Raw genomic sequence first — 18070 nt, 5'->3', positions numbered from 1 at the left:
GTGGACAAAGCTAAACAGGAAGACATTGCAAGAGGTTATGACTGTGGATTGGAAAACCACTACCTGTGTGTTGCAGTTGTGCACTGGTTCATCTTTATTAATCAAGCTACAAATCCTTTCAACAAATACAACCCTTTAAAATCCGGAATCAGCCACTCTCACAAACACCCATGCCTCTATAAATTTTATATTGTTTACTGTAATCTGTTTAATTGTATTACTCTGTTAATCTGTTTTAAATTCATTTCATTAACATACAATGTCAAATATGTCTGAAAATTGTTTGGTAAAAAGAACAGAAACAGATGGTAAATGACTTCACTGCTGATAAATTTTGGGTTCACTGTTTGCCTTTGAAACAGAGCTCATGACAGGGTGTCCTACTTGGGAGGATATTCTAGGCTCACTGAGGTCATTTATAGGAAGTATTAATGGTTTTCCGATGTCTGCCAGCATGGGCCTGCAACTGGTACAGAGCAGCTTAATGCTGTTATGGAAAAAAATCAGACATACTTCTTTGCAGTTTTCAGATTTGGAGAAGTGAATCAGGTCATCATTGTACATGTCCTGGGTATTGAGCAAGTCACTATATTCCTTCTGGCTAAGGTCTTCTGGGTTGATTCCATTTGCCCTCAGAAATTCCTGGTAGGCCACACTAAATGCTTGACCTATGGACTGTGCAATCAGCTGTGCCTGTAGCGGTTCCCAGAGAAGAGAAAAGAAAAAAGTGAAACATTCTGATGGTCTTGTCCACTGACACTTTCTCTGTTACCATCACATTGTAAAATGGATCATCAAGTCAAGTTGAGGAACCTACAAGTCAAGTTACCGCAATCCAGTTTAAAAAATATTTGTGCATTAAGAACTGATTTGAAAGACCCACAAAATGTCAATACATTCACCTGTGCCATGAATCCAGCTTGGTAAGCAATTATAAATTATAAATATAAATAAAGCCATCCTTTCACAGTTAAGAACTGCTAATATAAACGTAAAGGTATACCCACTGCAGTGACTGTAGCTTGCACCTACAATTCTTCCCACATGTGCAGCTCCCAGATGGCTCTCCTTTCTAGCAGAGGCAATGCCATTCTCTGACAAGCCAGCAGTGAAAATGAAACTGTCTACTAGAAAACACACAACTACATTTAAAAGGATAGTTCCTCCTTTTCTTACCTTCCTTTAAAACCATCATGTCCATATTGGCTGCTCCCACCTCAGTCTCAGATGAAACAGGAAAAGGGCAGCAACTAGTGACTGGATCCAGGTCTTGAAGTGACTAGAAATGGTCACATATATCTCCCTTCTCCACCCTGCTACCTCCTTCAACCTCTCTCCCCTACATTTCTTATTTCTCTCCCTCCAACTCCCATGACTCTGCCAGTTCCCTGCCCCTTTCCTTCTCAGCCTGTCCTTTGTGTCCACCCTCTTGCACTTGCAGCTTCCCGTAGCCTTCCCTGCACCTAAAGCCACAAAATGCACCACTCACTACACTGCATTGCTCTCACCGTGCACTGTTCTACATCTGCAGCAGTGGGAGAGAAATCAGGCACAAGGTAGACACGGGGAAAGCTCTGTGTCATACAAGGTGGGGGATGCAGCTGGAAACAGCAGACCAGAGGGATGACTCCCTTTGAGGTAGTGACCATGGTTAGTGTGAGACAGGTAATGGACAGGAGAGGAAAGCAGCACAGCATGGTGCAGAGTACTGCTGTGCATAACTGGAGCGATACGTGCAGTAAGCACTGTGTAGTGCACAGGAGTTTGGCCACGATACGTACTGAAACAGTCCCTTGGAGCACAGTGCTGGCTGTGGCGAAGGGAGGGAAGAGGAGGAGTGCTCCATAGCTGACAAGGTACGCCTGGGGGAGTGCTGGTGATGAATGAATACTGCTGAGGTACATTTTTATACAGCCTACCAGCTGTATTTAAAGTCCACTTTGGTCCCTAACAAAGGAAAGGTTCCCAACCCTGAAATAAAAAGTTGATTGTATCTCAAAGCAACTCAAACTAGAGCTAAACCTGCTGCTGAGAATAGCATGATTGCTGTTTCTGAAAAGGCCAATATCTAGACTGGCAGTATTTTACCAATGCTCAGATCAACCCAGTTTTGACAGCAAGAATAAGACTGCAAGATAATGGGAAAACTACACCTCTATAGCTCAGTAACCTAGGTAAGGAGATAAATGCAGGTGTTGCATTCATACACGTGTATCTTCTCTCCAAGAAGAGGTCAACTCCCATTTAGACACCCAGCATTTGGGCAGATCACTAGGGTTTAGCTCATTTGAAGACCCAGCTCTAAATACAGTTGAAAATCTGGTGCTGTCCTCCTTGGATAAGGACTCTTCCAAGCAGAGACACATTCTGGCCAACGCCCGCTTGGGGGCTTACAGTTTCTGTGTCAGTTACTGGGTAAATTCTTCTAAATACCCAGCTGTCCCAGAAGAAGAAAACGTGACAATGATACATACATGAGTTTTATAATATAAACAGGCTGTACTACTCCACTGGATGTACAAAATCTTTGAAGCTGCCATCTCCTTGCTGCTAACAGGTGCTACAATGTTTCCATTTTAACACTTTCTTAGTCCTTTGGGTATTTGAAATAAATTTTACAAGCTATTTGTGAACTATACCATGACTAAGGAGAGCTGACATAATCTCCTGCAATTTCTCAGCATATTTTTACTGAGGAATGTTTTATTGGATCTGCAGGCATGTACTTTCCAGGCCAATATCTAGTGGCATAGGGAGGATCACATCTGACACAAATATGGCTGATCCAAACAAACCAGAGAAAGTAATGTAAGTGATCCCCAAAAAGAAGCATAGATGCCAGCTAGCCAAAGTATTAATAGCAGCCTGGGAAACAGATCCAGGAAGTCTGGATCATAGTCAGACCACCACATGCTGAAGGAAAATAAGCCCCAGCCTCTGGCATCTGACAGTTTGATTTTTGCTAGCTTGTAAGAGAGCTAGCAGTGTCCAAACTTGTGACTAGAAATACAGGAACAGCAGCCTCAAAGCGGGCAGCATGTCAAGTGACATTAAGCCAAAAAAAATCGGCTACTCTTCTTATTTTCCCATCAGTTTCTTGAAAGGCTTTGCAAAACTAGCCTACATGTTATTTTGGGGAAAAAAATCCACAATTTTTTATGCTGTCAAAATTTTGGTAGAGGATTACTTCTATCAGAGCTCTTGTCCTTACTTTTTAACCTCATCAGTGGGTCGTATATGTACATTCATCTGCAACCAGATAATTTATCCACACATGGGTTTAGAACAGATTCATCACTACATAAAATCAGCTGCTTATTCAAGAAAACCTTTCCATCTCAAAGTCCTTGCTGATACACTGTAGAGTGGAAGACATATGAGGATTTTATAAGAAATGGATATTTTCATCTTATTTCTCTTAAGTGATACTCTGCTCTTTGGAGGGCTTAGAACTGAGATTTTTTATTTTCCCAAATTATTAGGGTTAATTTGATTATGATCTCAACAGCTACATATCTAGCCACTTCAATCTAATATGTTTGATTTTTACCTTTCAGTTACTGAGCTTTAAAAAGTGCATAAAATGAGCAAGTTATCAACATTGATTGTGAAGACAGGATATAAAGTCCTATGTAAGGTAGCTTAGTAACCTGCACCATAGACTAAAATTTACTCAGCTGTGTCTCTATTCAGCATACTTTGGGATTGCTGGAATTACCAACTCTCTTTGCTGGCTTTTTGATATGATGTCAGCAACTATTCCCCAACACAAGTCTCCTCCTCAAAAAAAAAAAAAATCCTTGATGCAATACTTGGGATTAGAATTTCCCTGCAAAAATAAGCATCTCTGATAGACTTTCACTCTCACATGCAGAATCTGAGCTGGTATTTGTAAGCTGTGGCAACTGGACCCTCCTCTTATTGTTACTGGAAGGCATTGAAGGAGCTTAAAAATGGGAAGCATTTCTATAAACATCAGTTTCGCGTGCAAACAGAAGGCAAGTTCCTCTGCTTAGATGAAATATTTGGTTGCAGTTAATGAACAAACAGGACCACTTGCAATGGACTTCAAGCCTACTAAAATGTGCTTACATTTCCACCCCTAGAAAATTACAAGACAGAGTAATTCCTTACATCCTCGGACTCAAAGACATGGCAAATCATTTTGTACTGCCTCTTTCCGTCTTGGGAAGGGTGAGATGCTTCCACATTATCCTGGGAGTTAGACCGTGGCATTCGCCTACGAGCCATCAAAACAACTATATTTCCTATATCTGCAATGTAAGAAATGGTCCGCAGGGGATGATCCATCATGGTTTCCTGGGGAATACAAAAACCAACATGAGCAGCTGTTTCAACAAAGTTCTTATTGCACACCTAGTATTATGAAAACAAACTAATGGCAATATAAGACCTTTGCTAAGTGAAGTCTGTAATACCTGTCATGCATGATGGGAGATGCCAATAGAAAACAAGAGCTCCACTTTCCAAAAGCAAAGCAAAAAGCAAGTTTTACAAATTAAAGTTGTGTTTTCTGTGGAAAAGCACATAAAGACCTCAGTATCAGAACCTGAATATGCTGGGCATGTATGTACAAAGGACTATAAACTTCAAATTATGACAACCAAACATTTCGGGCTACTCTGGGCACAATTGATACTTGATGCATCATGGCTCATAAGAAATGAGCTGACTGCAATTAGCTTACCTGCAAATTCTAATAATTTCTAAAGTCAGACACACCAGAGTAATTGCATGTATGACATGGTTCTTGAGCATGGATTTCTTACTAGGAAATCCTGGAGAGAAATACAAGAGCCAGCACTTTTTGAAGGACAAATTTTGGCAGGTAGGTGAAAGTCTATTTCAGTAGCCTACTACCACAATATTGACAAAGGCATCTTTGTCTATACCTGTGTGTCTGCATTCAGTACTTTTATTCTCTGTGTAGAAATGAAGAGGTCCACTTCAGTCATGGGTTGAGATTCACCTTCTGGAGCCTGCAAATAAATGGATTAGAGTCAAACAAACACATTAGGTAACATACTTACTAATTATGTTAGCTCATGAACAGGGGCGCACTAAGACACAGTCACCAGAACAGCAATGCAAGATAGAGTATTAGACTGCAGAAGCTAAAGATAAACACAAAGATATGGAAACTATATACATATATGTGAAAGTGAATTGGATATTATTTGAAAAATTGTTAACCCTGATTCAGTAAAATTATACCTGACTGCAACATGAACTATATAAAGATTTCATGAAAATCAAAATGATTCTCCCATTTTCTCCACACTATGAATCCCACTTTAAATGAAAGTTTTTCACACAAGCCACAGAAAGGCCTAACAGCATCTCTTGCCTGAGGAATTTCTATATGGGCTAACAGTGACTGCCAAGACCAATGGAAAAACCTGTACCACAGGTGGGTACAGTTTAAGCAATTCATAATGCAGTTCTGGTAAGAAGACCTTCACAATCGGACAACATACTATTCAAGCACTAACCCACTTTAGAAGTCACATTTTGTTAACAGAAAGCAAATGCTTGTAATTTTTTTAAAAATTAGACTTGTTAAGATACTTAAAACTCCATAAACGAAACTTATTACTAAGATGAGTCAATCCAGCATATTACTGTGTGTATATATACATAATTTTTTTCTTTTTTGCATCCAGCAATTTGACACATCTGTGAATCAAAGCAAGCACTCTTACAGAAAGATAAAATAAAATAAAAAAGACAATTTTAATCTATCATTTTACAGAGTTAAAACCTTTGCCATGTCAGTCCTATTTCTTTAGTATGCATTTTGGGTACTGCCTGTAACCATGTGATAAATCCAATCTTTATTCTATTTCTAACATGAAATGGCTAATGATAAGCAACAAAAAATGGCCAATCAGGCAACTGATTTCTGAGAAATGTCAACTTGTATGGTGGCTCAGAAATAAATCTTAAAAAAAACTTGCTGGATGCAGAAAATAAAAACACAAAATAAAAAGAAAGGCAAAAAACCCTCCCAGAAAACAAAAGAACAGGCATAACATCAAGCTGATGGAGTTTGTACTGCACCTTCTTCCTGCTTTTGGCTAATTTCTGGGCCATCTGCTTAGCATGGAACAAACAGAGACAGGAGAATAGTTAGAGAAGAACTTACAGAGACTCCAAGTCAAGCAGGAATCTGCATGCTAATGCCAGGGCTCACAGACTACTAGCTGTTCTAAATTAGTCCCTGCTTAGATTAATTTCCTCCTTTTCTTTTTGGCTTAAAAAAAAAATTAAAATTTCATGTTTAGCACAATTACTTTAAAAAATGAAAAGAAACCACACCAAATAAGTCAGGAAGAACACCAAAGGATTTTTTTGTTTTCATTGAAAACACTATTCGCAACAAACAAGGGGTTTTTTTTGTGGTTTTTTTCTTGGTTTGTTTTTTTTTTAAGGAAAAAAAACGGAGCTTCCCCTCATTTACAGCAGTGTAAACCATGAGGTTACTTCTTTTGAAGCAACACCAGTGTAAAAGGTGAGAGAAGAATCTTAACCATTATTATTCCAGCTTTTTCAGATCTAAATAATTTAGATTCAAGTTTTCTAATGCTCTCAAACTTAAACAGTCTTCAAAAAATAACCTCCCTAAAACTACGCTACTTTTTCCTGGAAAAACAAAATAACAGAAGGTAACTTTCACCTCCATTTTCTCCTCCTTCTGTGCAAATATACCCATACCAATGTTAGCATTGCATATCTGGACAACAGGTTTTCCTGTGACACCTGCACAAAGATATGTCCATACTACCACATTTTTTCAAGAAGGCAGTGGAGCATGTACTTCAGTTCCACAAACACCTGAAAACAGGTCTTTTATCACTAAGTAGTTTAATTGATTTACATCCAGAGATATATCAACCCATTGCAACAAACTGATTCCTTATGTGTTATTACTGTGGCAACAATAACAACACAAATAATCATCATTCTTACAGTCTTGCAATCATTAATTCAAACCAAGGTGAACTGAACTTAAAGACTTGCTTACTGAAGAAATGCAACACTCACCAGGCTGGCAGATATCCTTTGACTTCCAACAGTAACAGCCTCTTATCTAATTAAATTAACAGGTGTTCTTGTGGTAGGAAGGAGGCTTACTATTACAGGCTTCACAGAAATTCATGGCTAACTACTTTTATGAAGAACAAATAGGAGGCCTGAATCACAAGACACATCAAACGTTTTATACTGATGCTCACAACTTAAATCTGTCAGGTTTTGTATAAACAAATCTGAAAGCAGCTAACTGAAACTTTAGACTGTGCTGTTTATTTACAAATATAAACATTCTCATACCAGCTTTTAGTCACTTTTTTCAAACTAAGAAATATTTGATAGCCTGGTGATTGCAAACTATTGCAAAAGCAATTAGAACTGCCTCATGCTGCAGGCTCTCCATTACATTAATTTACATTGGTACTCAGAAATAATATACTCATCTTGAGTAACAGCTGCCTGCGATACACTGGACAAGGGGGAGACATTCATGAGATAGAGCATTTAAATTGCTTTCCAAAATCAAGCTCCCCTTCAGACAATTTTCCCCCCTTCCCAAACTTTAGAGAGTGATGGACCCCACAAAAGAAGGAAAGCATAGGCCAAAAAGAAGAAAAAGGGGGAAAAAAATCCTTGAGCTAGAGGTTTACAATGCAGAATCAAAGATTAATGGAAATACACTGTCATTCAATTTACTGAAAATTCTGCTCTTGCAATGGTAGCATCTGGTCTTAGTGGTATTTTAATTTTTTGAAGAATGATTTTCAAATATTTCATATAACTAAGGTAATGATATGGAACAATCAATTTTAGTAAGTGATTTAACACTGCACAGAAATGTCATAAAAGAAGTTATGGTCCATGAAAAAAAACAAATTAGGATAATTCTATGCAAGACACTTTATCAGACAAATCCCCTTTATCATCATGTTATTTTGCTAATTTAGATCGAAAGATTCTGTATTCTTAGAAAAAACAGAAACTACGTAATCTAAAGAAAATACTATTTTTTTTTAAATATACAGAGTCCAGGCTTTTCATTTAAGCTAAATGAAATGTATCTATGTATCTAGTAGCAATTTCCAAAATTATAAATTGTTAAAAACCAGCGAGATTCCACTTTTGCTACAGGGATGTCTTAAATATACTCACCCCATTTAACCTCTACAAAAAATGTACTGGCAACTTAGTGAACACCCAGATAATACTGAGTAAACAAAATGTGCAGAATATTAAACTATTTCCACGAATGGGTTCTATCTTAAATTACATTCAGTAATTAAATCAGTTGTTATCTAAAAATGTTCAAACCTTCCACACAGCTCAAATCTATTGATGAAAAATAAAAATGAAAGTTAATTGTTAGTTCACATGTGAAACGTAACAGCACAGATCAGCTGTGAATTGTAACCATGAACATCAACTTTTTTACTGTTACAAGTATTACGGATCCACTCCAAGTAAAATGTGAAAAGATATTTCTTTCTATGCTATCTGAAGAAATGAGACTACAGTCTGAAAATGGTGAAATACCTTTTCTATGACTAAAAGCACCCCCTAGTGGAAATATGAAATAACTATGTTTGATGAATGCCTTCAAAGCAATGTATCTGTTTTAACTCGGTTGGACTCCACAGAGATGAATGCCCAAGCAAGAAAACCCCCAACTCTTGTACTTTTAACTGAAGAGATACTTGTTTAAAGAAGCAGCATGGAGAATTGTTTTCAAAATCTGCTCATATTCTAAATGAATGAATATGTGGTCTGAAGGTTCTGCTAAATGGAAGCATTATAGGGATTATTAAATTCAAAAGGAACCCACTCAGATGGAAGGTATGTGTACACAGTGGGCCTTAAACAAAGCTCTTCTCCCCTTTTTAGTGCTCTTAACTTCAAGTCTGCAAATTTTTAAAAGCTCATTCTTAATTCATAACCTCTGTTTTCTTTAACTACAGAGAAATGGTTCATATGCAACACCTAACACTCTGTAAACAAACATGAGTAGGGCACAAGTATCATAGTCATTGTGCGAGCAGTATTTTACACATTTGGGCTAAAGGCTATCTTATGCAGTGATGAATCTGGCAGCAAGAACTCCACCTGTCGTAATGGATTTCTCACTAAAAAAGTTTAGCTTTAATGGCAATCAGCAACAAAACCAGCCAAAACCAACCCTAATAAACCAAAGACCCTAAGGTGCATGGAGGTATATTTACATTACCTGAGCTTCGCCTAGAAGCAGAGAAGCAGTAACTGGTAAAGAAGTGTACAATGGTATTGCATGCCATGCAGTAAGCCAACAATTTTCTGAAATACACTTACAGTTTCAGAAAATCATGCGCACAAGCTAGGGTCTTACCAGGTCAACAATGCAACTACTTCGGCCTCCACCCTGAGACAAATTTACTACAACCAAGAATATGCATGCCTGCTGATTTATATGGATGTATAAATTATGGGTTTTATGAGTGAAATGAGCTAAACAGATTTCTACTGTTTTGAGGCATAGCAGTGCTGAGACATAACAGAATCCTCAGAAAGCACTTCATTTTGTTAATGAATTTCTAAGAAATACATTTAGTATCAGAGTCTACATTCTTATACCTCATAGACCCGCTCTGAATCAATTCTGTTCCAGTTTTCTCTAACACTTCCCTTTAATCTTTGTGTATTGTGTACTCCCACGCAAGCTTTACCTCCTAGGTGCAAACTTGCTACCCAGCCCCAGGCTCAAGTTCAACTCCTGATACCAGTTTCCTATGACAGCTGATGCTAATCTTTCCTTTCAACCTCCAGTGATGCGTCCCTCCTAGATCCAGCCTCACCGAAGCCCTTACTTCTCTCCCTTCTCTGTCTTACCTTTAATTTCCTGTGCATCACATAACTTTTCTACCATGCGGCCAAGCGTCAGGAAAGAACACACGGGGACTACTAAACAGACAGGCACAGCCTTACTTGCACCCAGAGCAGGAAAGAAGCAGACTCTGTAAGGGAAAGCCTCCACTGTAGCTTTTGGAAGAACCCACCAAGACCTGCCAGGGTTGAGAAAGCTGAGTAAAAAAACTTTTTAAAAAATGTCACTGAATCCAGTCTCCAATGAACACAGATAAATCATTCTTTTTCAAAAGGCTCAGTAGTAGCTTAAGTTTGTGGGAACTTTTACAGAGATGGCAGAAGATGACTTCTCTGTAACAGGAAGGCTACATTCCTGCCTCCTCTAAAATGCTAGAGTGTTAGTGATTTTCAGAGACAAGGTTACAAGAACTTATGTATTTGAACATCAGCAAAACTACAATTTCTGGAAGTGTCTCAATGCTTCTAGTTGGAGCTTCCCTGTGAAAGTTTCATACACAGCCCGAACTGAACACCTGGCATGGAAAACATTGGAAGGAATAATAACAGTAGGAAGCAACAGCAGACCTTAATAGACAGTGCTATCGGCCTTGCTGATGACATGCTGTCCCTCTTCCTCTCTCTTTTATACAATTGCACACAGAGTCTGAGTTGGAATCCAAAATAAACTACACAAAAGAAGAATACACAAATATTAAACTAAGGAAAACTTTCAGATGAGATTGTGTTGGTTAGCTCAATTAGCAGAAGCTGTGAGCCTACCACCCAGTCACATATGGCTAGTAGGAATATTGCAGCATCCTCTACAAACTCTGCAATACTTCATCCACACACCTTAACTTCAGTTGACAATGTCATCATTGTAACTTATAATATAGCAGCATGCCCATTGCTTGTCGCGGCCAGTACAGAAATCGGTGCGCATTTCTGTTTTCCAAACAAACAAAGCAAACATACCAGATTCCAGGATCATTTTTTTTTCCATACATCTCTGTACCATCACAGGCTTCTCTTTCTCTTTTTAAATCAGCTCATAGCTGTTATGTGGTGGAGAAACTAGTATCCACAGCAGGGTCAAAAATAACTGCAGACGTTACCACAGTACCAGTTCCATCAAGTGCCAAGCCAGAAGCAGCTGCAGTACTTACTAGTTATACCCTGAACCTGTTTTCCCTCAACACCCAGGTAATATATAACTTAGACTAACACTTACTTCAGATTCTGGCTTAGAGTACACAGTACAAGTATAACTATAGGGAATTAAAGTGATCTGGTAACTTTTCCTTATCAGTTTTGTTCCAAAAGCAGCATTAAACATGTCATTTATTTTGCAGAAAGAAAGATGAGGCACTTAACCTTTCTGAAACCACAGATAACCCCACATGAAAAAACTACTGCATACGTAAGAAGTTCATATCCACAACCTTAAGGCACCCGTATGAGAAGCAGCAGGAATTATTCCTCACCTTGATCCTGCTGACAGCTTCCTGAGCTTGCATCATTCTCACATTCTTAGAGGGAGTTTTATCAGAAAGGAGTTGAGTCGAGCCAAGGTAATTGGCAGCAAAAATGATTCCATCGATTAGGTCTTCAGGATCACAAGGTCCAGGAACTGTAACACAGGAAAGCAATCACTGAAGAAAATCATGCTGAACCATGGCAAAATAGCAGCACTGACAACTTGAGCCTGCACCTGATGGCTGCAAATCCTCCTCTGAAATACTTCAGCTTAGCATGATGATATGGCAACCAGTACTTTCAAAGGTACAAAACACCAAGCAAATGCTCTCATCTCTCCAACAAAAGCTGTAATTGTTAATCCAGCCCGTCTCTCACAACAGCTCATTCTTTTGTGAGCAGGGATCACCCTGGAGCAAAATAATCTCTGTGAATTTTCACTGTTATAAAGGGACAGACACGGTTACTCAGCTCGTCCCTCACCCACCAAAACCAGCCTCGCAATTCTAAGACCAACAGCCATAAACAGAAAGAGGAAGGGTGCAATTTAATAACAGCCATCAGCCACTTGCTCACTTGTGTGTAGCTGCAGTTAGTACAACAGGCAGCGGAACCTCCACGGGAATGCTTTACAGGTACAACACTACTCCCCTTTACCAAGAAGACTGATTGCCCAATTAAGCAAAGTACTTTTATGCCATAGACCTTTAAAAATCATTCTTAGTCTTAACGAGGATATTGAGGTAAAGTACAGAGTTAAATAAAAATGTTGTTAAATACACAGAGCACGGGCTCTCCTGATAGCAGAACAACCCTCTTAGTCCCACAGATTCTTAATGATCTGACTCCCATCAACTTCTGTGGGAAGTTAGAGGGTGGTGAAGTGTTTAGTGCCTAACAATGCAAATCCTTACAAAGCAGCATTTATGATCTGTAAGTGTTTTGCTGTTTGGCAATTATATCTAAAAACTGTATACATAAAAATGTTCTATTTTAACACCTTGCTACATGTTAAAATTGTCATGATCCAAAAAGGAGGTGGTTAACCTAAGAAGCTTCTTGTTTTCTTACAAGCAAGGAAAAACAATTGATGTTCAGGACAAGTGAGAATGCAAATCATCTTAAAGAATGCTAATGGTAAAAGTGTTCACATTTTATCACCAAAAAAATAAACTGTTTTTAGGTTTGCCTTTTTTTCCTCTAAGAACAAAGCAAAAACCGTGCAATATCAGAATGGAGTTTTTATTAGTTCAAGGGGTTTCTTGAGATATAAGGTGATGGGGCTTGAAGTTTTACATTACTCAGAATGCCAATTTTGTTCTAATTATAACAGAAGAGATTAACAACCATTCAGAATAAGCATGGGTAACTTTGGCCCCAAAGAAATGCAACTCATTATTAAGATTAAAATAACAGAAGAGCTGGAGATAAGTATCACACTGAAACTATACACACAGACAGAAGTAGATGTATAAATCTTATAAGCAAGCTTGTCTCCTTTATGGTTTCCTTAAATATGAAAATTTATGACTAGTAATTTTAAGATGCTCATCTCCAGTGTGCAGAATTTGTTCAGATACTATGTATCTGGAAAACTCTCAAAATGAACAAGTTACTTCAAGTACACAACCCAAAGAAATGGAATTTTTTCCTTAGGGAAATTTATGTGTCTGGAAGTACTACATATTTGCACACACTTCCAGTCCTGAAACCATACAGCATTTTAAGTGTTGCTATTTGTTACACTACATGTCAAGGCCTTTTCACCACCTCCACCACTTCACTATAAAGGGTACAAAACTCTTTATAGTACAAATTCTGATCAAAACACAAAACCCATAAATATAGACTGACAAAGGTGCAGATAAGACTCCCAGAAGGAAGCATATTAAAACCAAAAAAGGTATGTGCTCTATTTTCATCAGAGGTGAACACACAGACAGAACTGCTTTTTATAAGACCCCCTCCATTTATTACCGCTGACAACGAAATTATTATCTGAACGAAAGTGTAGCATAGGTGCTATCAAGTTTTTCTTGGACTGCTAGCACATAAAAATGGAAAATTTGTTTGTCTAAGAAATTTTGCACTGGACCAAGATCTAAGAAAGTTTTAGTTTACAGCTGGTTTTTTTTAAGGAGGGGAGGATTATTTAAGATAGCCCTTGATAGACAGGGCTACCACTAGGAGATAAAATTCAATTTGAAGAGACATTCTTCATAGCTGCAAAATTCCAAAGCTCAGCAAGTTTCAAAACAATATATGAAATTTACATTAGTTGACATTCTGGCCACAGACTCCAAAATATGCAGCTCATACACTGAAGACTAATCCAATGATCAATTTGTAGTCTAAAGAGAATAATCACATAATTGTTTAAACACAGCACACTGTAAAGCAATCCAAGGAGTTCCAAGACAGCCCAAATGATTTATCACATCAACTGTATTTCTGGCATTTCATCAAGCATATGGAACAACCGCTGTCAGGGAGGAAAAAACCAAATGAAACTGAATTTTCTGCTTCTGTCATGATCCCATAACAAAATAACTGGGTTTTACAGCATGCAGTCTTCCTGTATACACAGGATGCAGACTCATACAAAAGGTAACAGCAGTTCATGTAGCAGGTAACTTGCTTTTTCACATTGTTCTGAATAAACTCAGCACTAGTACAAGTACAACCTTAACGCTAAGACAGGAAGCACTATTTAATTAGAGGACAAGTAGCAATAAAGCAGTGCACACTTCCTCTGGCAGGCCTGCCGATTAATCCAATTAATTCAATTCTGCTAGTTAATCCAACTGAGATTGGATTGAGCCTGCCAATTGAAATCAGTGCTGGAGAGAGCACTACGCTTTTCTTGCCTAACCTATTTTCCCTGTCCACACACATTCACGTGTTGTGTAAATAACATAAAAAAATTAGTAGTGTTTTAAGTGATACTGATAAAAAACCAGCAGAACTGAGACAGAAACTACGAATAAAACACTAAAAAAATAAAAGCTCCATGTTTCTGAACTTCTGGAAGAGCATAGTAGGATTTAGCTCAGGTTCCAGATTGGACACAATTTAATATAAATATGTATACCCAACCCTAGCAGCTTTTCTATTCAGCAAATAAAAATAAAATTTTATACATTATAAATATTGGAGTTTGTTGGATATGAAAAAACATTTAGAAATTGTAGAACTATCTTACCTTCAACATAGGTTGGAAATGAAGCCAAGCTTTTTCTGGACTGTAATTAAGACAAAAAGGATTTCAAACAGAACATGCACAAATATGCATTAAAAATTTCTCCATGCCAAAAAAATAAAAAAGTAAATCATAGCTATTAACAGAGGAAGATCATAATTTATTAAGATTTATTATTACATTTAGTATTTTTAATCTCTAAGCACCTACTAGAGTTAATGTATTCCGTTTGTGTCGTTATCTATCAGGCAACATGCTAGGCCCAGTTTGCAGTTACTTGTTGGTGTTCAGTAGTATATTAACTGTCTACCAGTAAGTGCTCTACTTTTACTAGTCAAAGAAGTATGCAGGAAAATACATCATATCTCAAAGACACTGGATCTTCCAACTACATATAAATACATGCAGGAGTATGTAAAATTACGCTATACTGTTATTCTTCATGACTGAAACCATCAGCCCAGTCAGTTATTAATTTAAAAAATTGTTATTCATTAACCAAATTCTGTTATTCATTAAGACTCTTCTTATGCATCCGTCATATTAATACAGCCTACAAAAAGCTTTCTAAATTTTAACAGGTTAGGTAGCAACCTGTATTCTGCGGGGTAATTGAATTCACTAACACTTCACCACCAACTATGTTTACACTGTATCAAGCACAGATACACATCTGGTAGCTTCAATTTCATAAAAGGTGAACAAACAAAAAAAATCCTGACTTGCATATGTAAGTACACAGTCTGAAGTAAGACCGTACTTCCAACTGCAATTTTATGTGAAAGACTCTGTGGCTAACACTTGAAACACCTGAAAGCTACAACTTTCAGTGAGTAAGACTCACCATTCTGTTATAATCAATAACGTAAAATACATAGGAAAATTTATCAAAGAAAATTCTGTGTGGCAATATATAGATGGTAATAAGTATATTGAAATATCTGCTGCTATCATATGTGTTGCAGATAAGAATTTTGGATAGTCCAAGGATTACAAAACTTTAATGAACCTACAATTGATTGTATTAGCAGTAACCCCTCCAATGACTGCTTAATATAGTTTTATTAAGAGAAAATCTATATATGATCAGAATAATGCATAATATCTTAGACAATTTCCAGTATATTTCCAGACAATATCCACTGAAATGTATGCCAAATTATTTTCCTTTATGATGGACAACTTACTAGGTTCTGTGCATTAGTGGAAAAAGCAGGTAAACTAGGAAGGTCACAGTTACATGACAGGTCGAGTGACTAACCCCAGGGAGTGTTTTCCACTGTAGCAAATAGAAAATGGATGTAACAAGTAGTATTTTTCAACCAATGATTCTTGTCTTGCTATAAAATAAAACAACTCTTGAAATAAAAACAAAAGGTGTGTGACACAGACAGCAGAGCCTGCACAGTCTTTAAGTACTTGCTGTTCATTATGAAAATGACTAAGCTGTACTGCAAAACCGAGAAAGCTCTCCGTCAGAGATTGCGCTAGCATAAATAAACATGTCAATAAACAACGATCTCCCACTGCCAAAGCATTTAAGCTGCTGTGAGGACACCGACATGCCTTTTTAGATCTGTGGGTCTTTCATCTCTTCAGATGAATGTTTTTACTGGATCACCTACCCATACAGACTTCAACAATTGTTTGTAATTGCTGCTGGTGTAGTGCTAACAGGGAGATTCAACCACTGGACTCTGACAGGCCTAGAAGACTAATCCCCTACACACCAGAGACAGCTCATGCATATAAATGCCCTTTCCAAAGTACTTTTGTTTTTTTTAAACAGAGTGAACAAAGTCTGTAATTACAAATTTGGCAACTATTCAGCAATCTGACTAGCTGATGCAACTTCTTTTCAGGATAGAGTGGTGTAAACTGTCATCATATATCCTTTTATTGGATATAAATAAGGGACCTGGGGGTGCTGGTTGACAGGCGGCTGAACATGAGCCGGCAGTGTGCTCAGGTAGCCAAGAAGGCCAGTGGCATCCTGGCCTCTATCAGAAATAGTGTGGCCAGCAGGAGTAGGGAAGTGATCGTGCCCCTGTACTCGGCACTGGTGAGGCCGCACCTCGAATACTGTGTTCAGTTTTGGGCCCCTCACTACAAGAAGGACGTCGAGGTGCTGGAGCGTGTCCAGAGAAGGGCAACGAGGCTGGTGAAGGGTCTGGAGAACAAGTCTTATGAGGAGCGGCTGAGGGAACTGGGGTTGTTCAGCCTGGAGAAGAGGAGGCTGAGGGGAGACCTTATTGTGCTCTACAACTACCTGAAAGGAGGTTGTAGCGAGGTGGGTGTTGGTCTCTTCTCCCAAGTAACTAGCGATAGGACGAGAGGAAATGGCCTCAAGTTGTGCCAGGGGAGGTTTAGATTGGATGTGAGGAAAAATTTCTTTACTGAAAGAGTGGTTAAACATTGGCACAGGCTGCCCAGGGAAGTGGTTGAGTCACCATCCCTGGAAGTATTTAAAAGACGTGTAGATGAGGCGCTTAGGGACATGGTTTAGTGGGCATGGTGGTGTTGGGTCGACGGTTGGACTCAATGATCTTAGAGGTCTTTTCCAACCTTAATGATTCTATGATTGCAAAAACTCACACACAAAATTTTTTTGTTCATTACCCAGGTTGAAAGACATTCTACTAAGACCACAGGAATAGTAAAGTAACAGGTAAAGTTACCAATAGGAGGAAACCTACACCTTTTAATTTTACATACCCATGAATAATGAAGTATCAAGGTCATTAATGTTTCATTATTTTTGTCAATCTCACTGCCACCTAGTATTATAAAATTTGTATTTTAAAAAAAGGTTTTACTAAGACCTAAAAGTCATTCCCCAAAATTATGAGGCTGCTTTATCACTGTTTTTCTGGCATTGGAAGTACTAAAGCAGGCATTATTGCTCATCTGAGGGAAACAAACAGCCTGATACATCCTACTGTGAAACCTGGTTTACCACCTCTGACACTACATGTGAGCACATGCTAAAAACTGAAATGAGTAGTGTCTTGTTTGTTTTCTTCCTTTGTGTAAGTTTATTGGTATCTGAAAACTGCTAAAAGTTAAGATATATATGAAGTGACAAAACCTGTCCTGACGAAAGCTAAAGGCTTTAACAAGCTAACAATATAGCAGACGAAAATTTAATGGCACAATCTATTGTTGAAGGCTTTAGCACATGAGAAATTATGAGTTTCTTAAGTCTTTTGAAACCTTTCATTATTTTCTAAATGCAAATACAGACATGTTATAAGCTTTTTTATCCCTTGATAATAACAAAAGAAAAAAAGAAAGAATAGATTACTGATTAGTGTTTCAATTTTAATAAGTATTTCCAGTTATAGTAGATCAGGTTTTTTCATTGTGGAAGATAACTCATGCATTGCTATCAGTAACAATATGGTATCTCGTTAAACTACAGATTCTAGATTTTTTTGAAGTTTAAAAACCAAAAAGCATATAAACCAAATATTTGCAGATTTTTCTGTTTACAGAGCCAGCCATTTT

At 37.9% G+C, this 18070-nt stretch overlaps 1 protein-coding gene across 4 annotated transcripts in view; it reads right to left on the bottom strand.

The window, feature by feature from the left end:
• Positions 1–18070, bottom strand: part of APBA1 (amyloid beta precursor protein binding family A member 1) — a 104709-nt gene that overhangs the window by 10117 nt on the left and 76522 nt on the right. For 3 of the 4 annotated variants that reach the window (XM_076362473.1, XM_076362472.1, XM_076362475.1), the window contains 6 exons: positions 14567–14606; positions 11373–11518; positions 6082–6114; positions 4914–5000; positions 4135–4320; positions 514–693 (listed from right to left, as the gene is read on the bottom strand). In XM_076362473.1, the coding sequence (XP_076218588.1) occupies positions 514–693; positions 4135–4320; positions 4914–5000; positions 6082–6114; positions 11373–11518; positions 14567–14606 (672 nt within the window). The remainder of the gene's footprint in view (positions 1–513; positions 694–4134; positions 4321–4913; positions 5001–6081; positions 6115–11372; positions 11519–14566; positions 14607–18070) is intronic. The other variant, XM_076362476.1, reaches the window with a different exon arrangement.

The sequence above is a fragment of the Aptenodytes patagonicus genome, chromosome Z (assembly GCF_965638725.1).
Source record: "Aptenodytes patagonicus chromosome Z, bAptPat1.pri.cur, whole genome shotgun sequence".
Classification (NCBI taxonomy): Eukaryota; Metazoa; Chordata; class Aves; order Sphenisciformes; family Spheniscidae; genus Aptenodytes; species Aptenodytes patagonicus.
The sequence above is the reverse complement of the archived record's forward strand: the minus strand, read 5'-3'. Positions and strand labels throughout refer to the sequence as shown.